Raw genomic sequence first — 16,247 nt, forward strand, 5'->3', positions numbered from 1 at the left:
AGCTGCCTGAACCACTCTTTGGGAGCTTTGACCAGATTGGAGCAAAGTCCAGGCCCCCAGCATCAACCAGGGCTTTGAGCATGTTATCTTAGGCCCCTGCCCAAGTAGAATCCCCTTTGGTCATCTGTTTTCTCACAAATTCTTTTCTCCAATCTGTACAGTCCTGCATCCCAACCTATTCCCTTGAACCTTCTGGAGCTTTCACTTTTTCCTCATTCAGGTCTTTGGCAAGTGGCTCATAGTCTACCTCTCTAGCTCACCTCTTACCATCAATTGCTTTATTTCTACAATTCTAAATATCTTTATTTCTACTTCAGCAAGTCACGTATACATCCTTTTCCAATACCCTAAAGTACTTCATCTCAAAATCACCAACTCTGGTGTACAATTTAGGAACAAGGGCAAGTTACTATCAGTCTTTGTAAAAAGGGTATAAACACTCCTTTCACCCCTACCCTTAAGTCCTTAAGCCACACTGGCTTTGTCACTTTCCTCATCCAACCTAAGTCCTGTGGTGTACCACATCAACTTTTTTTTTTCCTCTTCCTTCCATGATAGCCCACTCTAAAAATCCACAAACTTGAATCAACCCTTCCTTCTTTATCTTTCACTTTTATTCCTAGGCCACAACTAGAGAAGAGTCTACAGCTGTTCACATTAGCACTTCTAATTTACAAACCTCAGCAGGGGCCCAAATTCCCTTCATGATCCTTTTATATCCTATGGATCAGCTTCTTCCATTCCTTACAGCAGCCTTCCAAATCTTCACCATTCTCCTAAAGCTGCTTCCACCATCCATATCCTTTGACTTTTGTAACCAAATAAGCCTGGCTTTGAATGATGGCTCCAACATTTACTAGATTATAATCCTTGACATATTTAATGGTTTCCTTTCTTCTAATCTTGCTTCCTCTTAAACCCCTGTTCTAACTCTAATCATGTAAGCATCTCCAACTAAAATGCTTCCATGCTTCACATGATCCCAGGGTTAAATCCAAACTACTCATGTGAACATAGGAGGCCCTTCACCCCATGGCCTTTTTCCCTCTCCAGCTTCATCTGTTTCTCATCCTGAACTCTCACCATAGTAGGCTATTTACTGCTTCCAAAATGGACATGAGATCCCCTGCCTATGCCCGTGATTATTCCCCTTCCTAGAAGGTTCTTCTCTAACCACCACCATCTCCTTTCTCAGTTTTCAAGACTTCTTAGTCATAAGACTCAGAAATCACATCCCTGTGAAGCCTTTCTCGGTGTCCCTAAGAAGGGTTGACTACTTAGCTTCTTTGTGCCATTTTAATACCTTGTTGACAGCTCTGGAAATAACGTTATTGCACTGGATTTGCAAATAATTGTTTACCCTGAGAAATTTTTTAGGTCACTTCTCTATAAGATGGACAGGACAAAGAGGAAGAACAAAATATTCTCACCTTTTCTTTATTAATAATTTTTTTTTAGGTTTAAGTTCATTTAGGTTCACTGCAAAATTAAATGGAGAGTACATAGAGTTCCCATATACCCACTGTCCTCACACATGTACAACCTCTCCTGCTATTGACATCTACACCAAAGTGGTACATTTGTTACAACTGATGAACCAACTGACACATCATTATCACCCAAGGTTATCAAGGATTCACTCTTAGTGTTGTATATTCATTGGGTCTTGACAAATGTATAATTTCATGTATCTACCATTGTCCTTTCATACAGAGTAGTTTCTGTGCTGTCCCTATTCATCCCTCCCTCTGTGCTATAATCTTGATCTTTTTACTATCTCCATAGTTTTATCTTTTCCAGAATCATGCAGCCTTTTGAGATTAACTCCTTTCACTTAGTAATAGGCATATAAGTTTCCTCCTTGACTGGTGTACCACCATTTATTTGTCAATCCACCTACTGAAGGACACCTTGATTATTTACAGATTTTGGCAATTATGGATAAAGCTGATACAGACATCTATGTGCAGGTTTTTGTATGGACATAAATTTTCCCTTTACTTGGGTAAATAGTAAGGAGCACGATTGCTGAACTGTATGCTAAGAGTATGTTTAATTTTGGTAAGAAACTGCCAAACCATCTTCCAAAGTTGCTGTACCATTTTGCATTCCCACCAATAGTGATTAAGAGTTCCCATTCCTCCACATTCTCACCAGGATTTGGTGTGGCCAGAGTTTTGCATTTTGACCTTTGGTAGGTGTGTAATGATATTTCATTGTTTTGGTTTGCACTTCCCTAATGACATATGATGTTGAATATCTTTCAATGTTTACTGGCCATCTGTATATCTTCTTTGATGAGATATCTGTTCAGGCCTTTTGCCCATTTTTTAATCGAGTTGTTTGTTAATGAATTTTAAGAATTTTTTGTATAATTTGGAAAGCAGACATCCATCAGATATCTTTTACAAATATTTTTTCCCAGTTTGTGGCTTATTTCCTCATTCTTTTGACCTTTTTTTCCTCTAATTTTCTCCCTTAAACATTTACATGTAGAACATATATGATACTATACCACATAATACAGTTTTACCTCTTTTTTAATGTTTATTTATTTATTTAGAGAGAGAGACCGCATGCACACAAGCAAAGGGAAGGAGCAGAGAGAGAAGGAGAGAGAAACTCCCAAGCAGGTTCCATGGTGTCAGTGCAGAGCCCAACACAGGGCTCGATCCCACAAACTGAGATCATGACCTGAGCTGAAGTCAAGAGTGGGACACTTAACCTACTGAGCCACCCAGGTGCCCCCAGTTTTATCTCTTGAGTGACTACTGCATGTCAGAAAAATATTTGAAAAGAAACAGAGGAAATAGTCTTAGTCCATAGCCCACTCTAGTTTTGAATGGATAGAAGTCCTCAAAGGTGAAACATCAGGAGTGTCTTGGGAGCCCAGTCAGTTAAGCATCTGACTCTTGATTTCGGCTCAGATCATGATCTCATGGATCATGGGATCAAGCCCCACATTGTGTTCTGCACTGACAGCACAGAGTCTGCTTGGGATTCTCTGTCTCTATCTTGCTCTCTCTGCACCTCTCCCATTCATGCTCGCTCGCTCTCTCTCTCTCTCTCTCTCCTTCAAAATAAATAAATAAACAAATATTTTTTTTTAAAAAGTGAAGCATCAACTTTTTCACCCAAAAAAAATGTGTTTTGTGTTTCCTCATGGTACATCATTCATGTAAGCACTGACACTCATAGTAAATAAGTCATTTCTTAAGCTAAGTGATATAATATGCCAGAACTATAATATCAGTACAGCTAAATATATTCGTTAATAAAGTATTCTGCATTTTCATAAAATACCATAAAAATCTAGTCGGTTTCATCTCAGCAAAAGGAACAGCTGTTTGTAAGGCTACAAAAAAAATTGTATTCACCTCAATTTGATGCAATTGATTCTTGTTCTTTAAATTAACATAAATTTCTTCCTTTAAAACAAACAACCCCATTTTGTAGATAAACAAACAAGTATAGGAAAGCAAAATAATTTCCTAACATAGCATGCCAGTTAACGGTACACCTGGGAGTAGAAGGCAGAGGTCAGATATCACCCCATTCTAGTATTTGTTCTCTCGTACTATCATGAGCCAATCAGTGCCTTTGCCAGGTGAAAACCTGCTCAGACACCTAACAAATAACCCAGCCACGGGAATAGTCTTGCAGTTTAATTCTGGAGAACCCCCATACACAGATTGAAAGAGAGAGACACATTTTTGCCCTCAGCTAAGCACACAATAATTCAGGAATAATGGCAAGTTACCCCTCAGTAGATATGAAATAGAGTATAAACATAAGCAATATCAACTGAAAGAGTTTAGTATGATTTAGCCAAGGAAAAACACTTCAGCATTGAATTTTATTCTGGATTCCAAAGGAAAAGCAGAGACTGTCAGAGTGAATAATTAGAACGTTTAAAAAACAGAGTAACCAGAATAGATTGGTGATAGATTTACCTGAATCAAAATTTCTAGGATATTCCTTTTTATTATTATTAAATATAATTTATTGTCAAATTGATTTCCTTATAACACCCAGTGCTCATCCCAACAGGTGACCTCCTCAATGCCCATCACCCACTTTCCCCTCTCCCCTGGCTCCCCATCAGCCCTCAGTTTGTTCTCAGTATTTAAGAGTCTCTTAGAGTTTGCCTCCCTACCTCTCTGTAACTTTATTTTTTTTCCCCTTCCCCTCCCCCCATGGTCTTCTGTTAAGTTTCTCAGGATCCACATATGAGTGAAAACATATGGTATCTGTCTTTCTCTGCCTGACTTATTTCACTTAGCATAATACCCTCCAGTTCCATCCACATTGCTGCAAATGGCATGATTTCATTCTTTCTCATTGCCAAATAGTATTCCATTGTATATATAAACCACATCTTCTTTATCCATTCGTCAGTTGATGGACATTTAGACTCTTTCCATAATTTAGCTATTGTTGAAAGTGCTGCTATAAACATCGGGGTACAAGTGCCCCTATGCATCAGCACTCCTGTATCCCTTGGGGAAATTCCTAGCAGTGCTATTTCTGGGTCAAAGGGTAGATCAATTTTTAATTTTTTGAGGAACCTCCACACTGTTTTCCAGAGCGGCTGTACTAGTTTGCATTCCCACCAACAGTGCAGGAGGGTCCCTGTTTCTCCACATCCTCGCCAGCTTCTAGAATCTCCTGATTTGTTCATTTTAGCCACTCTGACCGGCGTGAGGTGGTATCTCAGTGTGGTTTTGATTTGTATTTCCCTGATGAGGAGTGACGTTGAGCATCTTTTCATGTGTCTGTTGGCCATCTGGATGTCTTCTTTGGGAAAGTGTCTATTCATGTCTTCTGCCCATTTCTTCACTGGATTATTTGTTTTTCAGGTGTGGAGTTTGGTGAGTTCTTTATAGATTTTAGATATTAGCCCTTTATCTGATATGTCATTTGCAAATATCTTTTCCCATTCCGTTGGTTGCCTTTTAGTTTTGTTGATTATTTCCTTTACAGTGCAGAAGCTTTTTATCTTGATGAGGTCCCAATAGTTCATTTTTGCTTTTAATTCCCTTGCCTTTGGAGATGTGTTGAGTAAGAAATTGCTGTGGCTGAGGTCAAAGAGGTTTTTTCCTGCTTTCTCCTCTAGGGTTTTGATGGTTTCCTATGATCACATACTGGGTCACAAAACAGCCCACAATAAATATAAAAGAATTGAGATCATACCATGCACACTTTCAGATCACAATGCTATGAAACTTGAAATCAACCACAGGAAAAAGTCTGGAAAACCTCCAAAAGCATGGAAGTTAAAGAACATCCTACTAAAGAATGAATGGGTCCACCAGCCAATTAGAAAAGAAATTAAAAAATATATGGAAACAAATGAAAATGAAAACACAAAAATTTCTAGGATATTCAAGCTGTAATTGAATCATTTGATCTAAGCAATACCTGTTCTAGTTGAATAAAAGGTTTCTCTTCCATTTTAAGGTAGAGTAACTTCAATGATTATTGTGCTAATGGAAAATGTTAATTCTCATACACTGGAACAAGTCTTATATTCACCAAAATTGAACTAAACTTTGATAGGCTATCGTCCATAATTATACACTATATAAACTTGTTCAAGGAATACTCTCTTAGGTACCTACTACCAAGACATTATCACTTTGATTTATCAGATTTCAGGATGAATTTAATGAAATAGATTTTTTTAATGGCTCTAGGTTAAAGGTTGATTAGTCATTCTACATTGCATGTGTAAACTGAAGTTGCTATATTAGAAAGGTTTTCATCCTTAATGGAAAGATACGAAAGATGCCATTCCATAATTCTTTTATTACCAGTGATGTGGCTAAACAAAAATGGTATAACTTTTAGTAGAGACTACTTTTATTTGCCTGAAAGAGATTGTATGGTCAGTATTGGGACATGGGGAATATTCAGGAGTAAAAGAAAGTATCCCTTTTATGTTAAAAATAGGTCTATGAATTGGTAGCTGAAGAGTGCGTCAGTAAATATTTATTAGATGGACAGACGGGTGGATGGATGGACGGATGGATGGATGGATGGATGGATGGACATACATATAAATAGATATTGAGCTTGTTTCTTTAGGTCTATTTCTTTTATTTTCGGTGTTAAAATATCTGCTTTGATTTCTCAATTCATAGGTCAGAGGTACCTGTGCTATCAACCCATAAAATTAGACTTCAAAAATAGACCTTCTCTTTTTCATCTGCCCTTTTCCCCACTGTGAATACCAACTTCTTAGTCTTCTCTTTTCACTGGAACAACCCAACTTCTGGACTTCTGTATTAAGAACATAAGGTGGTAGAGGTGGGAACAGCAGAACGCCAAGATATTTTCCATGTCTACTTTATTCTTTGCACAATTTCCAACACCCTGTAGTTTTAAGGGATGATGAAGTGATCAAGTTTGTTTTCATTTACTCTATATTCTATAGCTATCATGTGATGTAAAACTGGATCCTCGCCCAGAATACCATCGCTGTATATTGACTTGGCATCACCAAGAACCACTGCCTTGGGCACAGAGCACAGGTTAGTCATTCACACCTGTGGGTATGTCTATCCATGTATCTCATTAAAACACAAAATTTATGCATAACCCCCTCCTTGGGTACACCTAATTTAGTAATTGTTGTACATTTTCCTTTTTGAAAGATTAGATGAGTTAAATTATTCCCTAATGGTATAGCATAAGAAGAAAATAAGAGTAAAAACAAAATTTTACTTATTCCATGGAGCCATATTTTCTAGATAAACACAAATTTAGAATTATGGAAGATTTTTGTCTATTTGTTCAACCTCTAAATTCTGAGCACAAATTTGGTTGTACTATGACTATGCTACTCTGAAATGTGAGATTAAAGTTCAATTATAATGTGATTCTCTGTAGCCTCTACTATACCTTAAATATTGGTAAATTTTAAGCACTGAGAAATCAATATTGATAACTCAAGTATTCTATAGTTACCGCCTCTAGACTTTAAACTTTTATCCCCAAGTATTCTAGTCATAGTTATATAACTTCTGATGTGTCTCCAGAAAACTGTATTACCCTCTAAACAAAGGTCCTATCAAGTGCAAACATCAGTTAACAGAGGGAATAAGTACATAGGCAGTGTCTCCCCCAGACATTCAAATTGGCCACCAACTAGTTAGTAGGACTGTAGGCAAATTACCTAACCTCTTTTGAGTCTTGTGCAAATTAAATAAGATAGTTAAGTAAAATGCCCACCACACTGTCTGGTACTTAATAAATACTAAAAAAAAAAAGTGGTAGCCACTGCTATTATTATCTTGTTTTAAATAAGTTTTAAAAGCCTCTCTTTTCAGACACACATAACATTTTTTAGCCTGAACTGAGAAATTCTATGGCTTTTTGCATAATGCTATAAAATCCTATTTTATTCTTTTTAGGCAATAATTTCTACTGTCTATTTTTAGAGTTTAGTGAGAAGGTAGTAGGATACAGTAGCAAGGCCACCTGGAAAAGGGACTGGGAAGTCCGATCTTCTCTCTTCCTCTTGAAGACCTGTGTTTCTGTTCATGGGTGTTTATTTTGAAAAGAACCGCAAGGGCTCCAAATGTATACAGTGTGCTGCTTATGCTGCTGTAATGAGATATTTCTTTCTAGGTAATCAGATGAGCAGCCGTCTGATGAGCATGCGCAGCGCCAATGGCTTGTTGATGCTACCTCCAAAGACAGAGCAGTACGTGGAACTCCACAAGGGCGAGGTGGTGGATGTCATGGTCATTGGACGGCTATGATGGTCCCAGAGGGAGAAAGCTTTGATGCATGTCCACATATCATTGACTGTATCCTGTAATATGCAACGGCACAGCTAGTTTTTCTGATCTGGATAAAAGTTGATCTGTATAGTCAACATCTTGAACTATATTTCAAAAGAATTTAAATACCTTTTAAAGAAAAAACACCTAAAAATAAATCTTAACAGACAACTCTATTCTGATTATATCAAAGCAAATTTTTTCTTTCTTGCAAATTGCTTTGTGTGTTCAATGCTAGGTCTGATAGCGATAGCTTTTAGTAGACAGCAGTAGGTGCCTGCAGAACTTGTGTTTTTCTCATCTTTAAAATACAACTAATTATGCTCTTAATCAAGGCTGTCTGCTTATTTATACTAGCGTAGGCAACACTTGGATTTCCCTTCTTAGTATGCTTCATAACCGCTTTTCAGAGAGCTTTTGCTTGTTCTTTATCATGTATCGTGTTTATGTGCACAGTGCCAACAGAAGAGTGACCGGGTGGAGGCCCAGCCCTGCTGCAGGGAGCACCCTCACCTGCAGAGCACCCGGGAGGCGCCTCACCCCGGTAGCCTCATGGCACAGTACTCTGGGGCGGTAACTGGATACCTTTTATTTGAATAAACAAACTGGGGGAAAAATGCTTCCTTAAGTGCTGACAGCCTTTTTAACCAATACATTTAAAATTGTACAGAACAAAAAATAAAATCAAAGACTGATCTTGTACAGATATTAGTGTTACCAGCATTCATGTGGAAATCAAGAGCAAAGAAAAAATAATGTTAAACAACTCTGTACCATAACATTTTCTGTAATGATACTGAAACTTAATGAATAAAAAAAATCCTTGATCATTATTTAAAAATCTATTGTGTTGGCGTGTTATTAAAAAACAGAAGATTGTCGGGGCGCCTGGGTGGCGCAGTCGGTTAAGCGTCCGACTTCAGCCAGGTCACGATCTCGCGGTCCGTGAGTTCGAGCCCCGCGTCAGGCTCTGGGCTGATGGCTCGGAGCCTGGAGCCTGTTTCCGATTCTGTGTCTCCCTCTCTCTCTGCCCCTCCCCCGTTCATGCTATGTCTCTCTCTGTCCCAAAAAAAAAAAACAAAACAAAACAGAAGATTGTCATGCCATTCTGATGGGATTCTGCTTGAATAAAAGGAATAGTTAAGATAATGTGGCAAGGGTAAGTGGTGTAAAGGTGATTGAAATGTAGTATAATATATTCTGGGGAGCCTGGGTGGCTCGGTCGGTTAAACATCTGACTTCAGCTCAGGTCATGATCTCACGGTTCGTGGGTTTGCGCCCCACCTCAGGCTCTGTGCTGACAGCTTTGAGGCTGGAGCCTGCTTCGGATACTGTGTCTCCCTCTCTCCACCCCTCCCCTGTTCATGCTCTCTCTCTCTCTCTCTCTCAAAAATAAGTAAACATTAAAAAACTTTTTTAAAAATATATTCTGCATTTTATTATAGCGTTGTGATCTACAGCATTGTGAAAATACAAATTAGAGGGGCGCCTGGGTGGCGCAGTCGGTTAAGCGTCCGACTTCAGCCAGGTCACAATCTCGCGGTCCGTGAGTTCGAGCCCCGCGTCGGGCTCTGGGCCGATGGCTCGGAGCCTGGAGCCTGTTTCCGATTCTGTGTCTCCCTCTCTCTCTGCCCCTCCCCCGTTCATGCTCTGTCTCTCTCTTTCCCAAAAATAAATAAAAAACGTTGAAAAAAAATTAAAAAAAAAAAAAAAAAGAAAATACAAATTAGAAAGTACAAGACAACCTATAGTCAGTCTGGTCTTTCTAGTCATGGATAGAGAATAGCAAGCAAATTTGGAGGGAAGAAATTTGATACTGAGGAAAAGAAACTAATTTCTTATTAGAGATGCAATAAAAACAAATTTTAGACATCTACAGTTATTTGGAATGGAGGAAAAACAAGAACTAATGAACCACAGTATTGCAGATGAGTAACTGGAAATTTTTTCATGTTAGGAAGGAAGTGAGAAATGGGAAAATTCTGTGCTACACATGGAAAATATACAAATAAAATATACTTTATCCACTTGGCTCCTGTAGTAAAAACTTAAAGGCACTTTCTAACTGGTGATAACAAGGGACATTAAATATCCTGTAGGGTATACATAGCAAAGCAAACAACAAAAATTGGGCTACTAGTGAATAAGGTCCCAAATGATGATGGTGAATAAAGCCAAGTAGTAAACAAGGAAAATTTGATATTGATATCTGATATTTCCCGAGTTGAAAATAAAATGATCTATGTTTTAAATCTTTTATATTTTCAGTTAAAGAACATAAGATTAATCACTAGAAGTTAAGTGAAAGATCATGTAAAGTATTCTTTGCCTACATTCATTCATTCATTGAGCATCTACTATATGCTTGGGTACAAGGTACATCCTGCTAGTATTTACAAGGATGAAAGGAATAACAGCTGACACTATACTGCATCAAGGGAAATAACAAAACCGTACAAGGAACTATAAGATTTAATATGGTTGATATTTGATAATATATGTGATAAATGTGATAAATGCTATAATTCAGATTTAAAGAATTGGAGGAGTTCAAATGAGAACCTCATACAAAGTTAACATTTCAAGGGGCAGGGTGGCATTTTGGTGGATCTTGAAGGAAGGGTAGAATTTTAATGATGATGATGATGCAAGAGGAAAGGTATTGCAGAAATAGAATTATGGACAATTGATAATAATCATTTTTATTATAGAATGGAAGTTCCACAGGGCAAAGATTTTTGTTTATTTTGTTCACTGGTATTATCCCCAGGTCCTTAGAAGAGTTCCTGACATATATACACATGTGTAAATATCAGTAAATATTTGTTCAGTGAAACACGTAATACAGAACTTAGTATATGCCAGGCAAAATTTCTAAGCACTTTTCATATGTTTAATTTTCACAACAACAGAATTAGTGTTATTATTTATTATTTCTATTTATAGATGAGGAAACTGAGGCACAAAGAAGTTAAGAAACTTGTCCAAGGTCACATAACTAGTTAGAGAAAGAGCTAGGATTTGAACTTAGCAATCTGCCTTCAGAGTCCATACTCTCTTTTTTTTTTCTTTTTCTTTTTCTTTCTTTCTTTCTTTCTTTCTTTTTTTTTTTTTTTTTTTTTGAGAGAGAGAGAGAGAGAGAGAGAGAGAGAGAATTTTAAGCAGGCTCCACGCCCAGCCTGGAACTCGATGCTGGGCTCCATCTCACACCCTGGGATCATGACCTGAGCCAAAATCAAGAATTTAACACTTAACCAACTGAGCCACCCAGGTGTCCCCAGAGTCCATACTCTTAACCACCAAGTTACAGAAACAAAATTGATACATTTGTAAGACCAAAAAAGTACATGTTTGAGGCCAAACTATGAAGTTCTTGAAAACTTGAAAACCAGGTTAGGGAGTCTAGATCTATTCTAGAGATAATCAAACTGTCAGAGACTCCTGATCAGGGAAGTGTTCGGCTCAGAACTGTCTTTTTAGGGAAAATGGCCTGGCAGCATTGAGGAGGACAGACTGGATTGAGGAGAAACTGGAATGAGACACCAGTTAAGAAGTGATCTGGTGGTGAGGGGTGATGACAGCCTTAACCTTAGTGGTGGAAGTGATGGTGATGGGGAGATCACAACAGATCAATGTACCTCTGAACATAAAGAATGGGAAGAATTTTGTTACTGATTTCAAGTTTTGGAAGGGAAGTTAGTAGGAGTAAGAGATGAATCAAAGTCCTACATCTTGGCTGAGAAAATGTTAAACCGTTAGCAAAAAGAAAAAGAATTTTTGGGAGGAGATGATGAGTTTGGATACGTATTTGAGATGGTAGAGGAATACTAAGGTAGATATGTCCTGTTGGCATTTGAGAGCATAGGTTAGGAGTTCACAAAAGAGATACTGTCTGGGTGTAATCTTGGGGATCGTTCACATGGCAGTGGTATTTGAAACGTAAGGGTGGTTGGGAAAGATTAACAGGAGAAGAGGAGAGGGCCTTGAGGAGCTCCTTAGTTTAAAGAGTTGGACGGAAAAGACCATGAGTGGATGAAAAAAAGAGCAGTTTGCTGAAGAGAAGGAACCAAGTAGTGCAGTATCCCAAAAACCAAGGAGAGTTTCAAGAAGGAAGGATAATCAACTGTCAAAAAAAAAATGTCAAGCATGAAGGCTCAAAAAGATTTGCTGATTAGGCAGTCATTTGTGAGCTGCAAGAGTGCAATTTGAATAGTGGGTTGAGGACAAAAGCCAGATTGCAAAATAGGCACTGTGAATATGAATTATTTGGAACTTGTACATGAGAAAAGATAGATACTTGGATGGTAGCTTGAACTGATAACAAGGCGGAAGAAAGATTTTTGTTTGTGAGTTTTGAGAAAGGAGGAAAACAATAGTGAGCATATTAAAAATGCAAAAGTAAGGTTCCAGATGGAGAAAGAAAAGGAAGAAAGGGCTGGATTTAAGGATGCTTGGGGTCCAATTAACCTGGAGTAGAAATGGAACATTTTTTCCTTCTGAGTTAGAAAAGAGGGGGAAAAAATGAGTGTATTTGAAGTAGATACAAGGGAAATTTAATTTAAAATTTGAGATTCAATGAAATGGTTCTACTTGGCACAGTGGGAATCAATGTCATTTAATCTATTTGCATTTATTTGATCTAAGTTATTTTAGAATTACACATGTATGATGTGTTACCCTTTTTTGTCTTAGTTGATACTTAAAATAAAGACTATAGATGACGTCTTCAGATTCTTGCTTATAACTATATGGAAGTCAAGCAGTTCTTTTTTAACCTACTTTTTTGGTTCTATGTTTTAGTTGTCTCAAACTATATCACACAATGAGAAAAAGAACATAAGCACATTAAGTGCACCAAGTAAATGCTATTAAGTGATGTTGCATGTACAACAAGTGGATTCTTCGGATGGCTTTCATTTTTTAAATTATTTGCTAATGAGAAAACTTTGTGGATCTGACCCACAACCAATTCCTGATCTTCATGAAACTCTATATAATAAGGTAAGTCTTTATCATTCCCAAATATAGAAAGTGGACATTTGTGTAAGTACAAAATTCAAATCAAATAAACTATGTATCTTGTTATACCAATGATGATGGATCTGAATTAAATAATGCATTGCATTCTAACATGCTTATAACAAGCATTAAGCTGGACTCTAACAGAGAACTACATTGTTACAATGTTCATCAATAACTTGGCCTAGAGACAAAAGGCTAAAGAGTTGCTTGATTTTGGCCATTTTGTATGGTCAGTTACCAATATTTCTCCTGTAGTACTTTTGCAATAACTCAATAATTTATTTAACAAGGCTTTATTAAGTCCCTGCAGTGTTCCAGCCTCCATGCTTGGCACTGAGGATACAGTGATGAGTGAGACAAAGACTCTGACATCCAAGTAGAGGAGATAGATTTTGAGAAAGAAAAAAAATTATTTGAAATACAGATTATGAAAAGTCTATGAAGAAAATCCAATATGTTAGAGATTAACTGGGTAGAGGCCTAAATCATATTTGGTGGCTGTGTCAGGGTGCAGCCATTAATAAAAAAGGGAGAAATCACACTATGAAACTTTAATGTAGGAATAAGTTAAATAGGTGTTAGAGACCTGGAAAAGCGCAAAGGAAACATTAAGATGTCAGAGGAATAACTACAGGAAGCAACTATCATAACTGGGTCTGAGTGGCAGGAGGAAGAGTTTAGAGTAATCAGAATCTAGAAGCTCAGAAGTCAGAGCCTTTGGAGCTAGGACTCAACCTTTTAAGGAGTGGGCACTGCCCAGCTGCTTATTCTGAGTTGGGAAAAACGGAGGCTAGAACCGGTTGCTGTTGCCAGGGCAACACTGACAGAAACAAGCAGGAAACAGGAAGGACCACCAGTTCCTTCTTCCTTCCCTCTGCTTTCCAAGCTCCCTGCAGTCTAATGCAACCTCTTACTGAACCTAACAGGAAGCCAGCTGGCAAAAAACTGCAGAGTTCCAGCCCCAGCACCACAGTGCAGAATGCAATGGTAGATTTGGAGCTGAGAGACGATCACTGGTCAAGTGATGGAGAAGGGTTCTCTAAACAAGTGACTTTTGAGCTCAGATCTAAAGAATGAAAATAAGCCCCACATGTTAATAATTAAGAGAATAGCATTTCAGAGGAAAGGGCTTAAAGAATACAACATCAGAAAGGAGTCAGAGTATGATGAGGGATGGGAGTGTAGTCTGAGATATAATTCGAGGGAACTGAGGCCAGGATGGAGCCAGATCATGCCCACAAATATGCAGGCTGTTGGGTGTAATACTAAATACACACACACCTTATAATGCAAATCTGCTAAGAGCATTGGGAAGCCGCTAAAGGTTTAGGTGGGGGAAAAAAAAGTCTATTATTTGCTAAATACCCATTGAATACAAGGCACCATGCTTGACAAGGATTCTTGCAAACAAGGAACTCATTCTCTACCTTCTAGCCTGTTCCTCTGTCTGCATTTTGATTTCTGGTCTACCCAGTTTCCCAACCAGAAACCTCTGAGTCATTCCTTCTTCTCACTCCCCACGTCCAATTCGTCACCACATTCTGTCAACTCTACCAATAGTTATGAAGTAACCCTCTCTTTTCTATTCTCACTGCTACTACCTCGGTTTTTCCTCTGCCCCAAGAACTGCCCTCCCCATATCCAGCCTTCACACTGCTGCTAGAGTGATCAATCCAGAACACAAATATCCTCAGGCTAAGACTCTTCGTTTGAAAACTACTTCAGCAGATGAGGTCCAAGAACCCAGTTAGGGCATTCAGAGCCTTCCAGAACCTAGCCCCTGCCTCCAATTTCACTTTTCCCCCTTCCAACTTTATGTAACACCAGACAATTTGCAGTTACCCCTTCAAACCATGTCATTTTATGCCTCAGTGCCTTTGCAAAGGATGGCTACTCTTTCAAGGCTTAGTTTGGGCATTAACTCCTCCAGGAACCCTTCCTTAAGTCTCCAAACTAGACTAAGTGTCCCTCACCTATGCTCCTACTTATCACTGGATCTCATTGGAATAGTCTGCTTATATGGCCCCTCCCCCAGTTGATGGTAAGTTCCTTGAGGGCAAAGATGTTCCTCTTTGTAACCCCAGCATGCATGGTGCCCTGTAAGTGGTAGGTACTCATTACTGAACAGACCAACAGAATTGACCTTATATAGCACTCAGCAGGGGGCCAGAGCCAGAACCTGACAGGAAAATTTCATATCCCAAGCTTAGAACATGCAACAGAGAAGAGCCCATAAAGGTATGAGTTAGTGAACACATCTCATGAAGGGACAAGGACAGAAGCTAATTGGTCATGGACCTCACTTTGACAAAGCACCTCAAATGCTGACTTGTGGCATCATCTCCAAATGAAGTTACACATATGGTTTTATATTCTATGCATGTTTTAAAAACATTAATATTTTAAAGGTAAATGTTTAAAATATTCCATGATTATTTCCCTCTTTTGCTATTCTTCACTTTTTAATATACCAATAGCCAAAAAAAAAAAAAAAATGGAAGTGAGATAATACCAAAGACTTTCATCAGAATTAACATGGACCTGGAAAAAGATGAGATCATATTTATTGAAAAATGTTTCCTGGCCCTGAGGCAGGAAGAACAGGAACATGGCAAGTGGTGATCATTCAATAATTGGGCTGAATGAAGAAATAGGTGACTAGAAATCTAGTCCATAGTACTCATATGACTACAGGAAGAGTTTTCCAACCGGAAGAGGACATTCAGGATAGAAGACAGGAAAAGGAGTATCCAAAGCAAAGGTAACAGGAAGCCCTTTGAGTCTGTGCGTGGAGAGACTGCCCTTGTCTGCAGACTGAACCAGTTACATGTGGAGAGCTATCACCAGAACTGATGCCTTTTTTTTTTTTTAATTGGGAACTCTTTTTTTTTTTTTAATGTTTCTTTATTTTGAGATAGAGACAGCACGGTGGGGGAGGAGCAGAGAGAGAGGGAGGGAGAGAATCCCAAGCAGGCTCCACATATGTGCAGAGCCCGATATGTCTAGAATACACCAGACGCTGGAAGCATGAAGACGCCTCTGCCCTCTAAGAATGCTACATTCTTTTGAAGCTTTTCTTTACAGAAGCTCAAAGTGATTTAACTATGTTGAAGTTTCAGAAAATTGGGATGTAAGGAAATTGATGAATTATCAATTGAATGGTAAACAGTATAAAGTGTCTTCAACTTTCTCAGCATGGTATCGTTTCCATGGTGATTCTACTGCTAAGTTGACTTTTTTCTCCAAAGAAGCCTCTGTAAACTTCACAGACAACCAGAAGTACCGCTCCCCAGCTGCCAGTGGGAATGCTGGCCACACTTGATCTCAGCGGCTGACGTTCAGGGCTGCTCCTTCCCAGGGCTCTTCTCTTACTTCAGAGACTATGTCAACACATTGTGATGCAGGAGCAATAGAACAATGCCCAGAGCAGCCTGGCCT

At 38.5% G+C, this 16,247-nt stretch overlaps 1 protein-coding gene across 15 annotated transcripts in view; it reads left to right on the forward strand.

Moving 5' to 3' along the window:
• GPHN (gephyrin) overlaps positions 1–8,628 on the forward strand; it is a 633,256-nt gene extending 624,628 nt beyond the window's left edge. For all 15 annotated transcript variants that reach the window (XM_058739364.1, XM_058739365.1, XM_058739368.1 and 12 more), the window contains 2 exons: positions 6,437–6,533; positions 7,633–8,628. In XM_058739364.1, coding sequence (XP_058595347.1) covers positions 6,437–6,533; positions 7,633–7,766 — 231 coding nt within the window. In that variant the 3' untranslated portion in view covers positions 7,767–8,628. The remainder of the gene's footprint in view (positions 1–6,436; positions 6,534–7,632) is intronic.
• The last annotated feature ends 7,619 nt before the right edge of the window (positions 8,629–16,247 follow it).

The sequence above is a fragment of the Neofelis nebulosa genome, chromosome 7 (genome assembly GCF_028018385.1).
Source record: "Neofelis nebulosa isolate mNeoNeb1 chromosome 7, mNeoNeb1.pri, whole genome shotgun sequence".
In the NCBI taxonomy this organism is placed as follows: Eukaryota; Metazoa; Chordata; class Mammalia; order Carnivora; family Felidae; genus Neofelis; species Neofelis nebulosa.